Source organism: Cydia strobilella, chromosome 7 (assembly GCF_947568885.1).
Source record: "Cydia strobilella chromosome 7, ilCydStro3.1, whole genome shotgun sequence".
NCBI lineage: Eukaryota > Metazoa > Arthropoda > Insecta > Lepidoptera > Tortricidae > Cydia > Cydia strobilella.
In genome coordinates this window covers 11584298-11602529 of record NC_086047.1, presented here as the reverse complement: position 1 = coordinate 11602529, position 18232 = coordinate 11584298, and the positions used below count along the sequence as shown (strand labels likewise).

At 41.8% G+C, this 18232-nt stretch overlaps 1 protein-coding gene across 1 annotated transcript in view; it reads right to left on the bottom strand.

Moving 5' to 3' along the window:
• LOC134743182 (uncharacterized) overlaps window positions 1–18232 on the bottom strand; it is an 82054-nt gene that overhangs the window by 31276 nt on the left and 32546 nt on the right. Inside the window, exons 4-17 of the mRNA XM_063676563.1 lie at window positions 14629–14798; window positions 10822–10907; window positions 10439–10561; window positions 9967–10076; window positions 9528–9625; window positions 8644–8895; window positions 8097–8218; window positions 7830–7952; window positions 5852–5909; window positions 5389–5518; window positions 4935–5063; window positions 4452–4608; window positions 2800–2977; window positions 349–453 (exon numbers count right to left, since the gene is read on the bottom strand). Of these exons, the coding sequence (XP_063532633.1) occupies window positions 349–453; window positions 2800–2977; window positions 4452–4608; window positions 4935–5063; window positions 5389–5518; window positions 5852–5909; window positions 7830–7952; window positions 8097–8218; window positions 8644–8895; window positions 9528–9625; window positions 9967–10076; window positions 10439–10561; window positions 10822–10907; window positions 14629–14798 (1841 nt within the window). The remainder of the gene's footprint in view (window positions 1–348; window positions 454–2799; window positions 2978–4451; window positions 4609–4934; window positions 5064–5388; window positions 5519–5851; window positions 5910–7829; window positions 7953–8096; window positions 8219–8643; window positions 8896–9527; window positions 9626–9966; window positions 10077–10438; window positions 10562–10821; window positions 10908–14628; window positions 14799–18232) is intronic.

Sequence of the window (18232 nt, the reverse complement as noted above, 5' to 3'; positions counted from 1 at the left end):
TTGGAACAGTTAAAATAAGTATATGGAGCGTGCATGAACTGTAGACGGCAGCACAGAAGCCGCCTATTTAGAAGCATTATGTCAAGTTTCCATTTTTAGATTTAAACCACTAGATGGCAGACCCTACTATGCGAATTGGAGCCAGCGTAGTGTAGGGGGCAGCACCTGCTTAGAAGCATGAATTGTTTTTGCTTTCGGATCAGGTCAGGCCATGGCATACCCTCAAACACGCACGAACTCTATTACAATATAAATTTGATATGATTCTTCAAATACATTTTATGGAAAAAATATGAAATGCTACCAGTGTTAACTAGTAGCATAAAAAGAGTGAAACTATTTACTTACCCATCAAGACACACATATGGTGTACTTCTTTCGCTTCAGCAGTCTCCACAATAATGCCCACTTTCATACGCATACGAGTCTCGATCAAGTGGTGATGAACAGCACCTATAAACAAAAACACATTATTAAATAAACAAGTTTAGGAACAAATCAAATTATTTTATTAAATATTTTGATTTGTGTTTTTTTCCGGCCTTCACCACTGGAGGGCTTCGTCACTTTTTCTTTAATATATGACATCTATTACAGTTTTTACATTATTAAATAATTAATACATCTTGAAGACATTCACTTTATTTTACCGGAGCCATAGATAGACTAATAACATTAGACCGCCAATCCCCTTAGACCAGCACGTAAACAAAACACTACTTATTTTCATAGTCAAAAACTAGGGGCAAGTAGTGGATGAATATAAGCAGCGTTTTTTGTTACGCGCTGGTCAAGGAGATTGGCGGTCTAATGTTATTAGTCTATGCCGGAGCTCACTTGTTTCATAAATCCGAAACTCAGCGCGGTCGAACGGTGCGCCTGCCGGGCTAGCCTGCCTACATATGATTTATGATTGTCGCAAGAGTATCTCGCTGCGACATAGACTACCCGTCCCTCTTTAATTCATGCAGTTAGTAAAGGACGGGTAGTCTATCTCGCGGCGAGATACTGTCGCGCCAATCATGTGCTCGGCCTACTGGTGCGCGATCCTGTATATACGTACCCAGCGCCAGCAGCGAGCTGACGGGCACGCGCTGGGGCCCGGCGGCGCGGTCGGACAGCACGAGCAGCTGGTAGCCGGCCACCGCCGCACAGTGCGCCTGGTGCGCGATCCTGTATATACGTACCCAGCGCCAGCAGCGAGCTGACGGGCACGCGCTGGGGCCCGGCGGCGCGGTCGGACAGCACGAGCAGCTGGTTGCCGGCCACCGCCGCACAGTGCGCCTGGTGCGCGATCCTGTATATACGTACCCAGCGCCAGCAGCGAGCTGACGGGCACGCGCTGGGGCCCGGCGGCGCGGTCGGACAGCACGAGCAGCTGGTAGCCGGCCACCGCCGCACAGTGCGCCTGGTGCGCGATCCTGTATATACGTACCCAGCGCCAGCAGCGAGCTGACGGGCACGCGCTGGGGCCCGGCGGCGCGGTCGGACAGCACGAGCAGCTGGTAGCCGGCCACCGCCGCACAGTGCGCCTGGTGCGCGATCCTGTATATACGTACCCAGCGCCAGCAGCGAGCTGACGGGCACGCGCTGGGGCCCGGCGGCGCGGTCGGACAGCACGAGCAGCTGGTAGCCGGCCGCCGCCGCACAGTGCGCCTGGTGCGCGATCCTGTATATACGTACCCAGCGCCAGCAGCGAGCTGACGGGCACGCGCTGGGGCCCGGCGGCGCGGTCGGACAGCACGAGCAGCTGGTAGCCGGCCGCCGCCGCACAGTGCGCCTGGTGCGCGATCCTGTATATATGTACCCAGCGCCAGCAGCGAGCTGACGGGCACGCGCTGGGGCCCGGCGGCGCGGTCGGACAGCACGAGCAGCTGGTAGCCGGCCACCGCCGCACAGTGCGCCTGGTGCGCGATCCTGTATATACGTACCCAGCGCCAGCAGCGAGCTGACGGGCACGCGCTGGGGCCCGGCGGCGCGGTCGGACAGCACGAGCAGCTGGTAGCCGGCCGCCGCCGCACAGTGCGCCTGGTGCGCGATCCTGTATATACGTACCCAGCGCCAGCAGCGAGCTGACGGGCACGCGCTGGGGCCCGGCGGCGCGGTCGGACAGCACGAGCAGCTGGTAGCCGGCCACCGCCGCACAGTGCGCCTGGTGCGCGATCCTGTATATACGTACCCAGCGCCAGCAGCGAGCTGACGGGCACGCGCTGGGGCCCGGCGGCGCGGTCGGACAGCACGAGCAGCTGGTAGCCGGCCACCGCCGCACAGTGCGCCTGGTGCGCGATCCTGTATATACGTACCCAGCGCCAGCAGCGAGCTGACGGGCACGCGCTGGGGCCCGGCGGCGCGGTCGGACAGCACGAGCAGCTGGTAGCCGGCCGCCGCCGCACAGTGCGCCTGGTGCGCGATCCTGTATATACGTACCCAGCGCCAGCAGCGAGCTGACGGGCACGCGCTGGGGCCCGGCGGCGCGGTCGGACAGCACGAGCAGCTGGTAGCCGGCCACCGCCGCACAGTGCGCCTGGTGCGCGATCCTGTATATACGTACCCAGCGCCAGCAGCGAGCTGACGGGCACGCGCTGGGGCCCGGCGGCGCGGTCGGACAGCACGAGCAGCTGGTAGCCGGCCGCCGCCGCACAGTGCGCCTGGTGCGCGATCCTGTATATACGTACCCAGCGCCAGCAGCGAGCTGACGGGCACGCGCTGGGGCCCGGCGGCGCGGTCGGACAGCACGAGCAGCTGGTAGCCGGCCACCGCCGCACAGTGCGCCTGGTGCGCGATCCTGTATATACGTACCCAGCGCCAGCAGCGAGCTGACGGGCACGCGCTGGGGCCCGGCGGCGCGGTCGGACAGCACGAGCAGCTGGTTGCCGGCCGCCGCCGCGGAGTACGCCTGGTGCGCGATCTCGCCTAGCGCCGGCTCCAGGGCGGTCTCGCCTAGCCGGTAGTCGAAGGTGCAGTCGATCACTTTTGTCTGAAAATTTTACATTTATTCGCATTGTTTTCATGAATTTGATTTTTAACGGAGGTAATTTTAGGCGGAATCTAATCGACATATTAGACGCAGAATTAATTAGAGGAACGTGCTAGAACGACACTCGCTTCGACCATAAATAGTTGATGTTACGACTGCGTGTTAACCACATACCATACGGCTTAAAACAATAAACAATAACGGAGATAATCTGACGCGAAGCGCGTAGCGAGCAATTTTTAAGATACGGGAGGAGGTTCAAAAGTGCCCGCCATGTAATAAAGCCATCACTATTTCTCTCAAAGTGAGATATTAGAGCCACAGGGCCAAATGGGACACAGCAGGGCACGATATTCACCTTCCAGGCGCAGTGCGTGGTATACTTAAGCTCGCCTTTGTACCTAAATTTATATGAATTTCATGTTAACAATTTTTTTATTTTTTTATTTAGGAAACAAACAGTCACATACAGATAAGTTTAAACTAGCAGATATACAATAAGACCTATAGTTCCATTAATTATAACATACTGATATTGATAACAAGTAGAAACAGGGCTTGTTCGGCACTGCCTATAAATAGGAAGATACACAGAAGTAACAATTGGATACACAACTAATAAAGTACCTCAGTATCAAACATGCTTACAAACATACATACGTTACATAAGACTATAGAACAATTACAATTTTTTTTTTTTTAAAGCAAAGTAGCATTACACTGCTATGGAAAAAGTAAGCTCCGCAGACCACTACTATATTTACCGAAAGACAATGAGAAGATATATAGATTTATGAAATTAACATTGTAATCATGACAGGCTCGTCTAAAAAAAGTATTTTTGGCGAAATTAGATCTACAAAAATCGATATGGAATGTTTGGGGGTGGCGCGAGGGAATACGAGGCAATTTAAAGACAATTTTTTCAAGAAGAGTGGAAGAATCAGTAAGGCCATTTAAGAGTTTATACAGAAACATTTGGTCTATATAAACACGTCGTTTATCTAGTAGTTTTGTACAATAAAGTGATTTACTACTACTACTACTACTTAAGGGCGTAGAGATAGACCAACGTCAGTATGGACTGAGGCAGGAGCAAGCGGTGTGTGAACGCTACACTCTGGTACTGTATGATCACGGGGCCAATGGAACACAGCAGGGACACTATCTATGATAATTATCTTCCAGCCATCGTGTGTAGTATTCTTGAGGGCGTAGAGACCAGGCGTCGAATAGGCCAACGGGTGAACGCCACACTTTGGTACAGGATTGTCACAAGGCCAATGAGACACAACTTGGACACTATCTACGACATTCACCTTCCAACCACGATGCGTGGTGCTTAAGGGCGTAAAGATCAGCCAGCGACAGTATGGGCTGTGGCAGGAACAGGCGGTACGTGAGCGCCACAATCTGGGACTGTATGGTCGCGGGGCCGATGAAACACAGCAGGGACACTATCTACGATATTCACCTTCCAGCCGCGGTGTGTGCTATGCTTGAGAGCGTATAGGTCTGGCAGCGACAGTATGGGCTGCGGCAGGAACAGGCGGTGCGTGAACGCCGCGCTTGGATTTAGAATGTTGGCCACAGGGCCAATGGGACACAGCAGGGACATTACTATCTTCTCCCTAGAAATAAAATAAATTAAAAAATAAGTGGGTATCAACTTTTAAGTGACCCTTGTACTCATGTAAATGTAAAATTCTGATTTTATGGTATATAAATTTACCATATTCATGCATTTTTGTGGTAGTTATAACTGTTATAAGATAAGCCATTTCAATAATGGGTCATCTACTAAGGATTTTAGAAGAAAGTGGTTCAACATTTCTTCTAACAAAAAGTGCCACTATTGACCCTCTTACCACGGGACAGAACAACAGCATAAAAATGTTGATCAGAAACCAATCACAATTTTTAGCCAGGTTTATTTTTTGTCTATTATATTGCTTACCTGAAGGGATCAATAGGTGGGTTGGTGACTTGCGCGAACAGCTGTTTGAAGTACTCGTACGGTAGAGGTTGGAACTGAGACAGGCAGGCAAGAGGAGCATCGTTGCCCATACTGCCCAGAGCTTCTTTTCTGTAAAAATAAAAATATAGAACGTCAATTTAAATACAGCACAATAACAATAAGTTTGGATGTTTTCAGGTTCAAAGTTCTTGTCAAAAATGACCGACAACTGACTCCGACTCGGCCACACCGACTAGTGCACGTCCTCTAGCTCTAGCGTTATCTACAATCACAAGTCCACCCTTGTTGAAGAGGCTAGAATTCGTAGAGTGCGCTGGAAATCAACCTAACCCGAAAAATTTTCATGGAAGGACTCAGCCCAACCCCCAAAAACCAGTGCTGCCGACTTGTACTCGTCCTGCCTGTAGTGTTATCTGCAGGTAATGTCGCTCACTTGTTCTGCAGCATGGGCAGCAACAGCATGTTGATGGTCTCGATGGTGTAGCCGTAAAGGCCGAGGCGGCGGTCGGTGAGGCCCGTGATGACGTCACTGGCCCCGTTGGACTCCGACTCAGCCACCCCGACTAGTGCACGTCCTCTAGCGTTACCTAACAATCACAATTCCATCCCTATTCTGCAATATGGTTTTGGTTTGAAAAAGGTTTAAATTGGAAGAGTGCACTGGAAACTTACCTAAGTAGGGACCCTAAAATTTTTCATGGTTGGACTCAGCCCGAACCACCCCTCCACCCCCAAAATCCGCTACTGCTGACTTGTGATCGTCCTCAAGTCTTATCTGTAATGTCATAATGTCGCTCACTTGTTCTGCAGCATGGGCAGCAGCAGCATGTTGATGGTCTCGATGGTGTAGCCGTAAAGGCTGAGGCGGCGGTCGGTGAGGCCCGTGATGACGTCACTGGCCCCGTTGGATACCGACTCGGCCGCTACTGATTTGTGGATGTCTTCGAGCGTTATCTGTAGTTATATAACATAGCATGAATATTAATCACATGTGTCTGACTAGATAACTGTAGAGACGAGTAAATGCGAAATAATTAAGTATAAACTATTTGAGTGCGAGTTACTAGATAGCTGCGTACAAAAACAATACAAAACACGCAGGACACAGACTTCACATGGATTTTTTATTTCAGAAGAATGCAGGTATTTTTCTTTATTTACTCGTCTCTGGAAAAAAAACTTAAATTGTATCAAATTGTTATACCCTAAAAAACGAACTACCTACTACTATAAATTAAAAAGGCTAATAAACCGAAACACATAAGCTAAGTTTTCCATAGCGAAAATACAACAGAAACCCTAAGATTTTCATGCGCCTAATGCGAAGGCCAAGTTTTCAAAAAGCAATATGTTGACGGCAAAGACGGCCAAGCTAACAAACACCGAGGACTCACCATCTGACATATATTTAATATATAATCCCATCGCCAATGTGCAGCACAGAGAACAGAAAACATTGTTACCCAATTATAATGATGATGAAATCAGATAATAATAATGAAATGATATTTACTTTACCACAGAACATAGCAGACAATGGAACAATATGGTGGTTTTCGATGAAATAAATACATACTTATTATATTTAAAGTAATTTATGAAGCTCCCCGTTTGATAATAGTTAGGACGGCATCATATTACATAGATGATTAGGCATTCTGCAAACACTCCATTCGAGAAATCATTGTATTGTGTAAAGTGGTATTGCAGAAAAAGGCAAACAATTAAAGGATTTTTCAAATGTTGTTTTGTTACTTATCCCAAGCGAGGCCATTGGTGAAATAATGCTCATAGTCCACATGCCATATTCATAATGATAAAATGCATTCGGCAAGACGTATGAGAGATGCATGAAGCGAAGAAAAATGTTGAAAATAATGCATAAGCAACAGGAGCATTCCACGGGGTGTCCTGTACAAACGCATTTTAATTTGTTTATTAGATTATTTTTCTATCTTTTTAATACAATGATTATTTTTCTGGACTTTGATTTGATCCTTTGTCCCAGAAGAAATAGGTAACTCCTACCTGCACATGTTCAGAAAATTTGTGTTTGTTATTATTCACAACGACGCGTAAAATAAGTTTTAAATTTACCTCCGACGTCTCGGAGAAGACCACGGGGACAACGCCGTCCTCGAAACGTCGGAGGTAAATTTAAAACTTATTTTACGCGATTAAGTCCCGTCGTTGTAGATAATAATGAGTAAAAATCGTGAAAGTTTAAATCAGTGATTTTGCGTTTGTACGGGACAACGGTAGACAATTTTGTAGAACGCTTCAACAGGCGAATGAGATGTACTACCAGCCAATAATATTATATAACTATAGATAGGATATACTCATAAGGAGCATAAAAAATACTTCCATATTTATTTCTAAATCTGTTATTTTTGAGTAATTTTCACATTCCTTCTAATTTCATTCATCTTTGAGATACTCGTTGTTAAACATAAGCTTGTCTCTTTCTCTTTCGGTGAGCGGGAGCTCGTTAGCACGTGCACATTTTTCGCTTGCCTGGGCGCGACTAAAGGCAACTTGTACAATTTTGTCACATGATGAGTGCTTAATTTTGGAGCGTGTATATGTATAACCTATCTTTAGATCATAGCTACCAGCAACATCCTTGGCCGACTATCATATCATATCTCGTTATAAAACAAGCAGCTTCCTCTACACCTTTTGTTTTGCTTTAGGCACGTATAGGCACGTATAGGCGAACAGGTAAGTTTACAGATAGGTTCATATGCGTCACGTTGTTATGCACTAGACTAGTTTTTAAACTTAAGCTGTCTTGTCTTGATGAAGCACGGCAACAGCGCAGTACATTTTGGTGCCATTGTGCCTAAATATTACTTATGATCAAACTGTTACCTGTTCACTGAGCCACTGGGAGTGTGGGCGGCTGCTAGCGATTTCCATCTTTAGCTCTACGTCTTGGATTATTCTCTTATCGTGCGTGTCTACCAACAACATGCGACCGGGCTTCAATCGGCTCTGAAATTAAAACAGTTTTTATCACAAAGAATTCGGCTATTAGAAACTATACTCTTTTCATTTAAAAAAAGTATCAACATAGTGTAACAAAATATGGCTGCATCTTATTTTCCTTTTGTCTGTCAAAAATATTAATCTAATTACCTTGTGAATAACTTTCTCTGGGTCAACATCGTACACTCCGACTTCGGATGCCATCACCAGTATGTTCTCACTGGTCACATAGAAGCGAGAAGGTCGAAGGCCGTTCCTGTCCAAAATTGCGCCTAAAATAAATGAACAGTATTTTAATTTCATTGACAAATTGTTTGATTTTCATTCATTATGAGCAGACCCGACGTGGCAATATAAGATTAGTAAGTTTTACATTTTACAAAGAGACAAGAGTAATGTTAAATTGGATGTCGTTTAGGGAAAAGGATCCAAACCCCAAAAAACTGTCAATAGATTTTGAACTTTCTGTGTATACGTAAATTCATTCATTTAAATGACAAGATTTAGAGGATGGATTATTTCCGCTAATTAAGCATCTAGAGCCGGTCCGTCCCAACCCCAATGCTATATAACGCAAGATGCTAACTTGTAACAATTCTTCTCTTAATTAGGCACTTTGTAATCGTTTTTTTACGCTTCCATGACCAATATGACCCCATGGTCACGATCGCTTCGGGCAACCGCTGTAACCACTTACCAATATAGCGTCCATCAGTGAAAGAAATCAGTGCCGGTCCGTCCCAAGGCTCCATAGCGCAAGAGGCCCATTGGTAATAATCACTCTTCTCCTTAGGCATGGTAGGGTCGTTTTGCCACGCTTCTGGCACCATGGTCATGACCGCTTCGGGCAGAGAACGGTTGCCGCAGTGTAGAAGGAACTCAAGAACGCAATCAGCGGAACCTGAGTCGGAGAGATTGGGTTCTACGACTGGGTACAGTTTCTTGAGGTCTGGAAAAAAAGTTGTATTCAATTTTAAAGCGGGTTGATAACCATGTTTTTACAGTAACTGTACAAATACTAAACTAAATGAACAACTAGCTTAAATCTAAAATAGGCCCTTGAGGCATTGTACCAAGGTATAAGCATTTAGCATTTCCTCGTTGTATCGCAATGATACGCTGTGCGAGGAAGCCGCCAGCTCTTCGGTCACCAGTTACGTCAACCAGACGCTTCGCGATTTCTGTAAAAAATAACCTGTTCGCGTTGGGACCCCATGGACCTAGTTTCAACGCCATGTGTTATATGTTAGAAATTAGGTAATTCTAGCACACAAGGCACCTAGGACCCGTTTCGTGAAAGGTTTTAACTTGTTAAAAGATCGGAAGTCAATCTCTGCCTGAGTTAAAGAGACTTCCGCTAAAAAATTTACAAGTTACTTACAAGCTTTCATGAAGCTCGAATTCCCATGCACAAATACAATTGACTCCGACCACGCCAAATTTAAACTTCCACGAAAAACTTGGCGGACGTCTTAAAGTTCAGGCTCTATGAAGTTCTTAGAGTAAGGACTAGCGAACACTTCGTGTACTGGTTTTGTATGACGAGAACCGGGAATTAGTCAGGTATAAGTTGACGCGTACCTTCTCCAAAAACATCGCTCTTCATCACTCCCTCACGAGCCTTCATCAAGTTCACGTTGCCTCGCAGTGTATTGATCTCTCCATTGTGGGCGAGCACCCTAAAACCAACGATAAAACATGTAAGGCTAGGTAGATTATGGCGAGCCTAATCGGCCAAAGTTGTCTTTCCCCAAGTCTAAAGGTTAAAGCTAAGGCTAAGGCTAGATAATACCTTTAGAATTGGGGAAAAGAAAACTCTGGCCGATGGGCGAATGCGCTGAGAATACGCAGCCATTCGCTAATTGTTTAGGTAAATATCGTTAGCTTTTCGCAATGAAATGTACGATGTGTGTGCATGCAGTAAGTGAGTAGTTCGCGACCGACACAACATTAGGGTTCGCTACTGCTGAAGAAAGTTTATACTTAGTTATTAATGATTGCATACGAAAATATTACTAACCTCAAGGGATGGGCTCGCTCCCAACTGGGGAAGGTGTTGGTGGAGAACCGAGTATGCACCAACGCCAAGTATGTGGTGAACGCTGGGTTCGCCAGATCCTTGAAGTACTCCTGCGGTACACCAAGTATGGATACATTTTTGGTATTTTATGTTAGATATGACGAAATCTGAAGTCTGGATACCAAAAGACAATATGGATAGCAGGATCAGAACTGGGAAAAATACTTAGACGCCTTATCGGTTTTTTACATTATTTTAAGTTATTAAAAAATTTAGATCTAAACATGAACATTCGCCTTAACCCTGATCTCATTTATAGGCAAAATACTAGTTCTTCGGAACCAAACGGAAACTGTTATTTGCCAAAGAGATGAGATGCTAATTTAAATCTATTTGAGAAGAGATGGTGGCCGTGAGAGATTTCTAGGCCATATCCCTATATCGCGATCTTAAGATGACAAGTGTAACTTACCCATAGTTGGTTAGAAGTCAGCAGTCCCTTGTAGACGACAGTCCTCAACGACAAGCTGCATATATAGAACCTCGCGCCTGGTACCCCCAGCTCATGCGAAGCGCGCTTGCGAAGCACGAAGATCTGCGAACACAAGAACAATTCCGAACACGTCCCACACAAACTAGACAAGGGAATATAGGGTGTGTACATTTACGTTCGTATGTAGACTGTCCCCGGTCCGGCCGGCCTCAGGACACGGTGATCTGAAAAATATCCTCCAAGAGTTCCTTGCCTAAGCCTTCTAAATTTAAATACTCGAGTTTGAATTCGTAACGGATTATTACGAATTCATACTCTTTCTTTATTGGTGTGTTTTTGTCGTCCCCATGGTAAGGTCTTACCTGCCTGGCGAGTTGGGTCTCGTCTTCGATATCGCCGGTAACAAACACTTGTCGCATAAATGGCTCCGAGTTACGAGCCACCTGACCTGAAAGCCAGCCAAAATAGGCCATTACTAACTTTACCCCTGGTTGGAGGAAACTGGACTTTACGACACTCAGCTTAAAGTTACATTCACTTCGATGGGGGATGTAGTTCTGACACGGATGGATAGTTTCATTTTGATTTCGGGTTTAGTCATAAATGCTTTGTTTCTATGTATCTTAATGAGCATGATAACTATTGGTACTGCTGAATAAGCATTTATGAAAATTCACAAAGATATTTAAGTACCTATTACTTATTTTTTAACCAACGTGATCCAGATACTAAAATGACGATTCGATTAACCAATTTACTACCCAATCCTGCTTTTGTAACATCTTTGCACTAGCCACGAATATGACAGATCGGTTGAACAAATTGGTGCAACCGAATACTTAGTCATATTATATCTGTGTCAAAACACTATTTAATAAAAAGTTCTATTAATGAATCCCAGTAATGCAAAAACTAAATATAAAACTACTATTAAGTACTTAAGTTTGTATCGTACGATTTTATTCCTTAACAATGTGTAAAGTACTTAGACGTAGCTGATATATATTACATATATAGTTGTAGGAAACACAATTCGGTATACATTTTATTACTTTTGCATATCAACATGAGTGTGTTAAACTGCGATAGTCATACGTCATACACCAGTCGAGCGATACAAACTCTTAATACTGTCATTAAACATAATGGGGTATTCAATTCAAATTATTAATGACAACAACATCGATTAGAAAATATTTCCCTGAGAATTCATGTAATTAATAATATACATCAATTCGGTGTTCTTTGATATTAATAATACTAATAATATAAGCTTTTGACGTTTGTAAAATGTCACCGTGGCCGTCATTTAATTTTATTAGGAAAAAAAAGTATCTCAATACATACTAGCATTGTGGTTACATTTTATTACGCGCATTTCATAACTTTTATAGGCAATAATAACATCAAGTCTCATAAAGGCAAAAAAAGGAAATCGATAGTGTTGCCATAAAAAAAATACCCAAGTATATTGTCAAGTATGGACCGGAGCGATAAGGGAAAAAACTCACTCGTGTGATCATGAATTTAGCGGTATGAACTCAAACAAGTAAGTTATGTTCACAAAATTCGTACACACTATAAAACCGTGAGGTAATACGCATATCGTAATGAAAAATATCGGCTAAAAAGATTATTTGCAGACAGTCACAACCATTCGACCGCCAAAGGCACGCGTACTGTTTCAGTGTGTAAAATGAACCCGTTTTGCATTCCAATAAGGTTAACTATGGCGTGTTACGTAAAATAGTAGTGGCGTTCAAAACGTGTTATTTGAAATAGCGTATAACGTCACAGTGATAAAGTGATAAATGTTAAAACGTAACAAACCAGATGGTCAAGCAACGCATGACCCGTCGGCCGTAACCCATTCTGTTTACTACGGTACGACCTGAAATGATCGCAAAAAAATCGCAACACCTGTTCTAAAAGACGCAATGTTAGGGGGAGGTCCACAAAACAAGGTAACGAGGGGAGTACTTTTGATTACGGTTGTGCAAGTCGCGGAAAGATTACAAAAAAATTAAAGGTTTTCGGAAATGTCTAGATAATTTCATAAGACATAATGGAAGTTTAAATTTTGGAAATGGAAACTTGGTTCTGCATAATAATATGTGAGTAGTTTCTGAAATTTTTCGCAAGTTTCTGAAACTTTACGACGGCACATTTTAATAGTATTTTTCGTTAGTGGAATAAGGAACATGAATAAAAAGCGTGGTTTTGAATAATGTAAAAAGAACACGTCTGAAGAGAGCGTCGCTTCAGAGATCATAGATTAAAATTAACAAGAACAAAAAAGTAAAAATATTTTCATCGATTCTCTAACTCCATCGTGGTTATCAACTTCAAAGAAATGATTAGCATTTCTTACCCAGCGTTAATGTACGTGTATTTAATTACAGTTTTACAGTTTACTTCTTATCGTTGGCAGGTTTTATACGAAAATTAAAATTTAATTTTATCACCGTAATGGGATCGTTGTGTTAATTTAATCAAAGGTACTCCAACATAAACAAAATGTGTAACATCATAAGACAACAGCCTGTTAATGAATCTGACTTGTTCTGAATTTATATAACATGCGTTTTTAACAGTCTAATAACTTAGTACAAAAGCAATGAATCGAATAAAACATTTACAGTTCAGTGTATAATGTAGGTATCTTGTGCCTATCTCCAGCAAAAATGTTGAAAGATCCTCAAATAAACAAACTAGAATGTCTTGAAACGTATTTGGAGGACTATATGAAGTTACATATTTAGTTTTCATTGCAAACCAACGCTGTAAAGAAAACAAAAGCATAATCATACATCCTAAAATTATGCATTGTTATGATTGTTATATTGCATCGAGCTGAAATCTCAACACCGTGAATACCAGTCACTATTCTGTAGAAGTACTTATTTTAAAACAATTTTGTAGAAGTGTCTCGTAGAAGATAAATTAAAAGCAATTAGTTTGCCTTTTCTAATACACGATTTAAGACATCCCTTCGAAAGAATCTTTCAAATCATTTTAAATTGAATGTTCGAATCAATCTTCACTCTTGACAAAGGCCATTTGAAACATTAAGTAAACGGAGTTTCGTTCTCATTTTAAAACTTCGTGTTGGATTGTAATGAAACTTTGCACATACAATGACATGAGGTATATCTAGGTCTGTAACTAGTAGCTCTAGTATATAAAATAAACGAAATAGAGCAAAAACAAGTTTTGTATGAAAAACTTAAATTCGCTGTATTTTTTTAACTATTGTATCTAAACCTACATACATTAATTACAGACCTAGATATACCTTATCTTATTGTAAGTACAACGTTTCAGAGCAATCTGTCGTTTTAAAATGAGAGCATAACTACGTTTGTATGGAGAACCGAGTTTGCCGGGAACTCGAGACGGAAGCTCACCACGCATGAAACGCGCATAAATAGCAACAATTGACTATCTCATAACAAAAGACGCTTACCACGAGGAATTTCGACAATTGACTCGCCTGTTCTTATCTCTATCGCACGCGCATAATTATATTGCTGTCCCGCTCGCACAGTGACATTGACAGCCGGCATCATGGGCGGGACAGCTATATAATTACACGCGTGCGATAAAGATAGAAACAGGCGGGTCAATGTATGAAATTTCTCATGGTAAGCGTCCTTTCTTTACCAGAGAATGAACCGTGGCTTGCTCGTATTTTAAGTATAGTATGAATTTTCTCGTTAAAAAAAGCCGTTGTTTCTTTTAAGGAGAGGCGCCTTAGTGTTTTGCCGAGCGCGTGGCAAAGCAACTATGTCGTTAAAAAGCAACTATCCTGATAGTATTAAGGTTCAAAATGTAACAGCTCATTCTGAGATAACGAGTTTGGGTAATGAAGGACGAACGCTGCTACATAAATTTGTACCATATAAATAGGACGGTATAATTTATTTTTAAACGAGTTTGTTCCCGTTCAGTCAGTAGCGGTAGCATTGAGCATTGGTAACCGTTGAACAAAAGAAACAAAGGCTTTTGTTTAACAGATTAGGGTGTGAGGCGTAAAAATCATTTGAAAAAATTCATACTATAAAGCACCTAGTATTAAAATAGTTACGAGTAGCAGTGGCCTACAGATCGTTAGCTACCGTCTTTACGTTTGCCTCCATCTTTAACTAACATACAAAGGTGCCACTAACCGATGGTGGAGTTGTTGGTGGGCACAGTCCTCCAGCACAGCACACGCAGGCCGAGGCTCTCGGCCAGCTCGGTGAATTTCTTCTCTATGTCCTGGTGGTGAAGCTTGTCGAGGAAGAATATGCCGGTGGCGTATTTGCCGAACGGCGGCAAATCCAGCTGGTGTGTGTCTCTGTAACGATGGAGATTTTGAGGTTATCGTGTGTGCGATTGCTCGTTAACTGAGGTTTTATGGAATAATAAAGTTTGACGATGTATAATTTGGATTATATATTAATTTATCCTGTCAGGGTGACAGCGAAACATTTAGGTTAGTTTCCTATATTTATGCATGATTACATTACATCAAGAACACAGTGGCCTGATCAATTAGCCTCATGCATGAAGGCCGTTCCATCGGTTTGCCGCTGTCTCTGTCCCATTTCGCAAGAAAGAACGGGAAAGATCATGCCCGCCAAGTGTCAATTTTGATCGAATTTTGTCGATTTTTATTTATTTTATAAACGTTACCCTACAATATCGAAATTCGAAAGCTATGAAATGACTATTTAAGTTAAGATTGTTTTTTCTTCTTTTTTTGTTTATAGTATCACATAATAAATAACCGAGTAAAGTTGGACTAAAAGTCCGAGGTAGAGGTTACTTTGGGAATTAATCGTATCGAGCAAAGTGTCATAATTCGTGTATCGGAAGCTATGATATTAAAGATAATATAGTCAAGAACTACATATATTTTTTCCACGTCTACGAATATCAACGCCTCTTAGAAAAACAGGATCATATAAGGAGATTTTTCGCCTTCTGGCTCAGGGAACCGCGTTTATATTTGAACGAAATATTTTTTATTCGGATGTTTGTTACCGTTATATTATGTTACAAATGCATTCTCGTTATTAAATTATCATTTAATTGCTTAAAATAATAAATAAAAAGTACAAAAATTTGCCCGCGAAAATCTAGTAAGCGAAACGCGCGAAACGTCACGTGCCGTCACGCGTTCGACAGATTAGTTCACATAAGTGTGATTAGTAGCAAACGTCACTTGGAGCGTCCAACGTGTGACGTCATCACGCTCTGTCGAATTCGCGCCATAAATTAAGAGCGTTTTTTAATCGCTTAAAATTTTTCAACATTTTAAATTATTTAATAAAATTATGTAAAGGTTTACAAAAATATTTTTATTTTTTCCGGTGTTCAAACGATATAAATTATGGTTACAACAATAAAAAATAAAAAAACATGCATGGAGCTAATTATCAAAGCATGAATCATGATAGGATTGGCGTTTGGTTAAGATTTTCTAAATTGAAAAGAACCTAGCTTATCAGTCTTATTACATAGATAGTCTATCTATGTAATATTAATATTATATAAATATTATATACTCCTACCTACGTTACCAACCATCTAGGTACCTACTGATAGCTACGTTAACAAACACCTTTTCTTATGTCCCTTAAATCAATTACTCCGCCTGCCGAATATATGCACAAATATATGCCAACATAAAACAGTCATGAAACATTGTGTTCAAAATATTGCATTAAATAAAATGGTATTTATTCAAATCGTGCAACCATAAACTTTAACGCCGCTATAACATATCCCATGCAGCACGAATACGTGGTTAAATCAGCATAATCTCTGAAACATGTGACGTTTCAAGCTGTAATCGGGCCGTAAACAAACGATGTAAAGGTCAGACAGCGACGCCGAGCGCGCCTGCGCTAGCTGTGACGTCACACACTATTGACCAAACTGGGGTGTTCGCGTGATCGTACCTAGTTACGGTTACATCAACACAGGGAGGACTGTACTAGGATATAGGTCTAGGGCAGCAATGAAAGGGAGTTTTTTTTCTTTGTGTTTTTTCCGTTGCAAAGACAGGTGTTGGCTGGTAGTATTGACGAAAATACGGCCCCTGGGCAACGTGTAGACATTAAATTACGATCGCAAAACACGCACGCTACAGTGCCGGAATAACTGAACACCTGGTTTACGGTTTGTCCTTTTTGTGGAAGAGGGTAAAAATTTTGAGGAATTGGATTCAGAGCAATGCCTTGTGTGTCAGATTTTATAATGCCAGAAGCGGCGCGGAAGCGGGGAGCGACTTTCAAGGATGTTGTAGATCACCGTGACGTAACGAAGAAGTTAGACTGTAACTTGAGAGTTTCCGTAACATAGACGAACTATCAGTCTCCTCGCTAGCATAACATGACATGATACGATACGATATGTGGAATGAAATGTAACAATAACCAAATGTATGTTTCATATCAGATCCACAAATCGACCTTCAATGTATAGCAAAACTTCGGTAACATATATAAGAATAATAATAAATTCGGCAAATACATAAAGTAATATAATCGGTATTTCATCCCAAACCAATGTTTTATACTTCAGTAGCTCACGTAATGTGACATAATCATACTTTAGTATAGTTTAGTATATTATGTAAATGTAAACTGCGGTTACTAGAATTCGACTGAATAAGGTTGATAGGTTCTCCGTAAAAGAATATCGTCACATCATGTCTGATGCCAATACATATTCATGGTACCTAGCAAATCTCTAGCCTAGTCCTCGTTAAAATAATAATCAGAAAAAAAAATATGCAGTTTAGTTTATTTATTTCATAATGATAAATTACAATATAAATTACACAACGAACGTCGGATCTAGTATGTTTTTAAACGACAATCTAGTCATTTGTATCTAACGCCTATAATATACCTAATTTAAGCAAAGAAATACACATAATAATATCATAAAACTTTCAGCACACTAAAACGGCGAAAGATTTGTTGTTCATTTCAAATTTCTCCGTTTTTTTTTCGTACAAAAAAAAATCATCTGTGACAAAAATTATAAGGAAAAATGTGTGCACAAGTTATGGCGTGTTCATACTATATTTTAGTTTTTCCTTCTTAAAGCTGTGTCAGCTGTTCCTTCGGTATAATTTTATGTTTAGAAAGTCGTTGTATCGGAAACAAAGCTGTCACAGGACCGATAAGAACTGAAAGGGGATACCTATACTATCTTTATGAAAAGAATTAAACTATCCATTTCCTTATGTGGATGCTGCCTATGCAAATGAATGATAAAAGGAAACCATAGACAAGAAGGTTTTTTCTAGTTAAATTTGCGGAATGATAAGCGTAGATGATCATTATCATCATCACTCTTCTGCCATTTCCACGTCCATCTTACTATACATATGTATAGGTACTATATACAATAATTTGTTCGCGAACCCCCTTGCCACACCATGCCAAGAAACGCGGCAAGAAATGCGGCGAGTGTAAGTAATCCGCTAAGAGTGTACTGCAAATTACCTTAATTACCTATTAAAAACGGTTTTCAAGAACATTTTTTTACTTGTCTTAGCTTAGAATAGTTATTATTTACAAATGTTGTTACAACTAAAAAAAATTTCAAGAATGTTTTCATCTAAGGTTTTCGAGAAAATAGCGTAGATGATCATCAATATCAACTCTGCCATTTCCATCTTACTGTTTACAATTCGTTTTCCTTTTTATTTTGTCACATGCTTGAAGAACATGGAGTGATCGACGGGGAAACGACGCCGGATTAAAACGGACG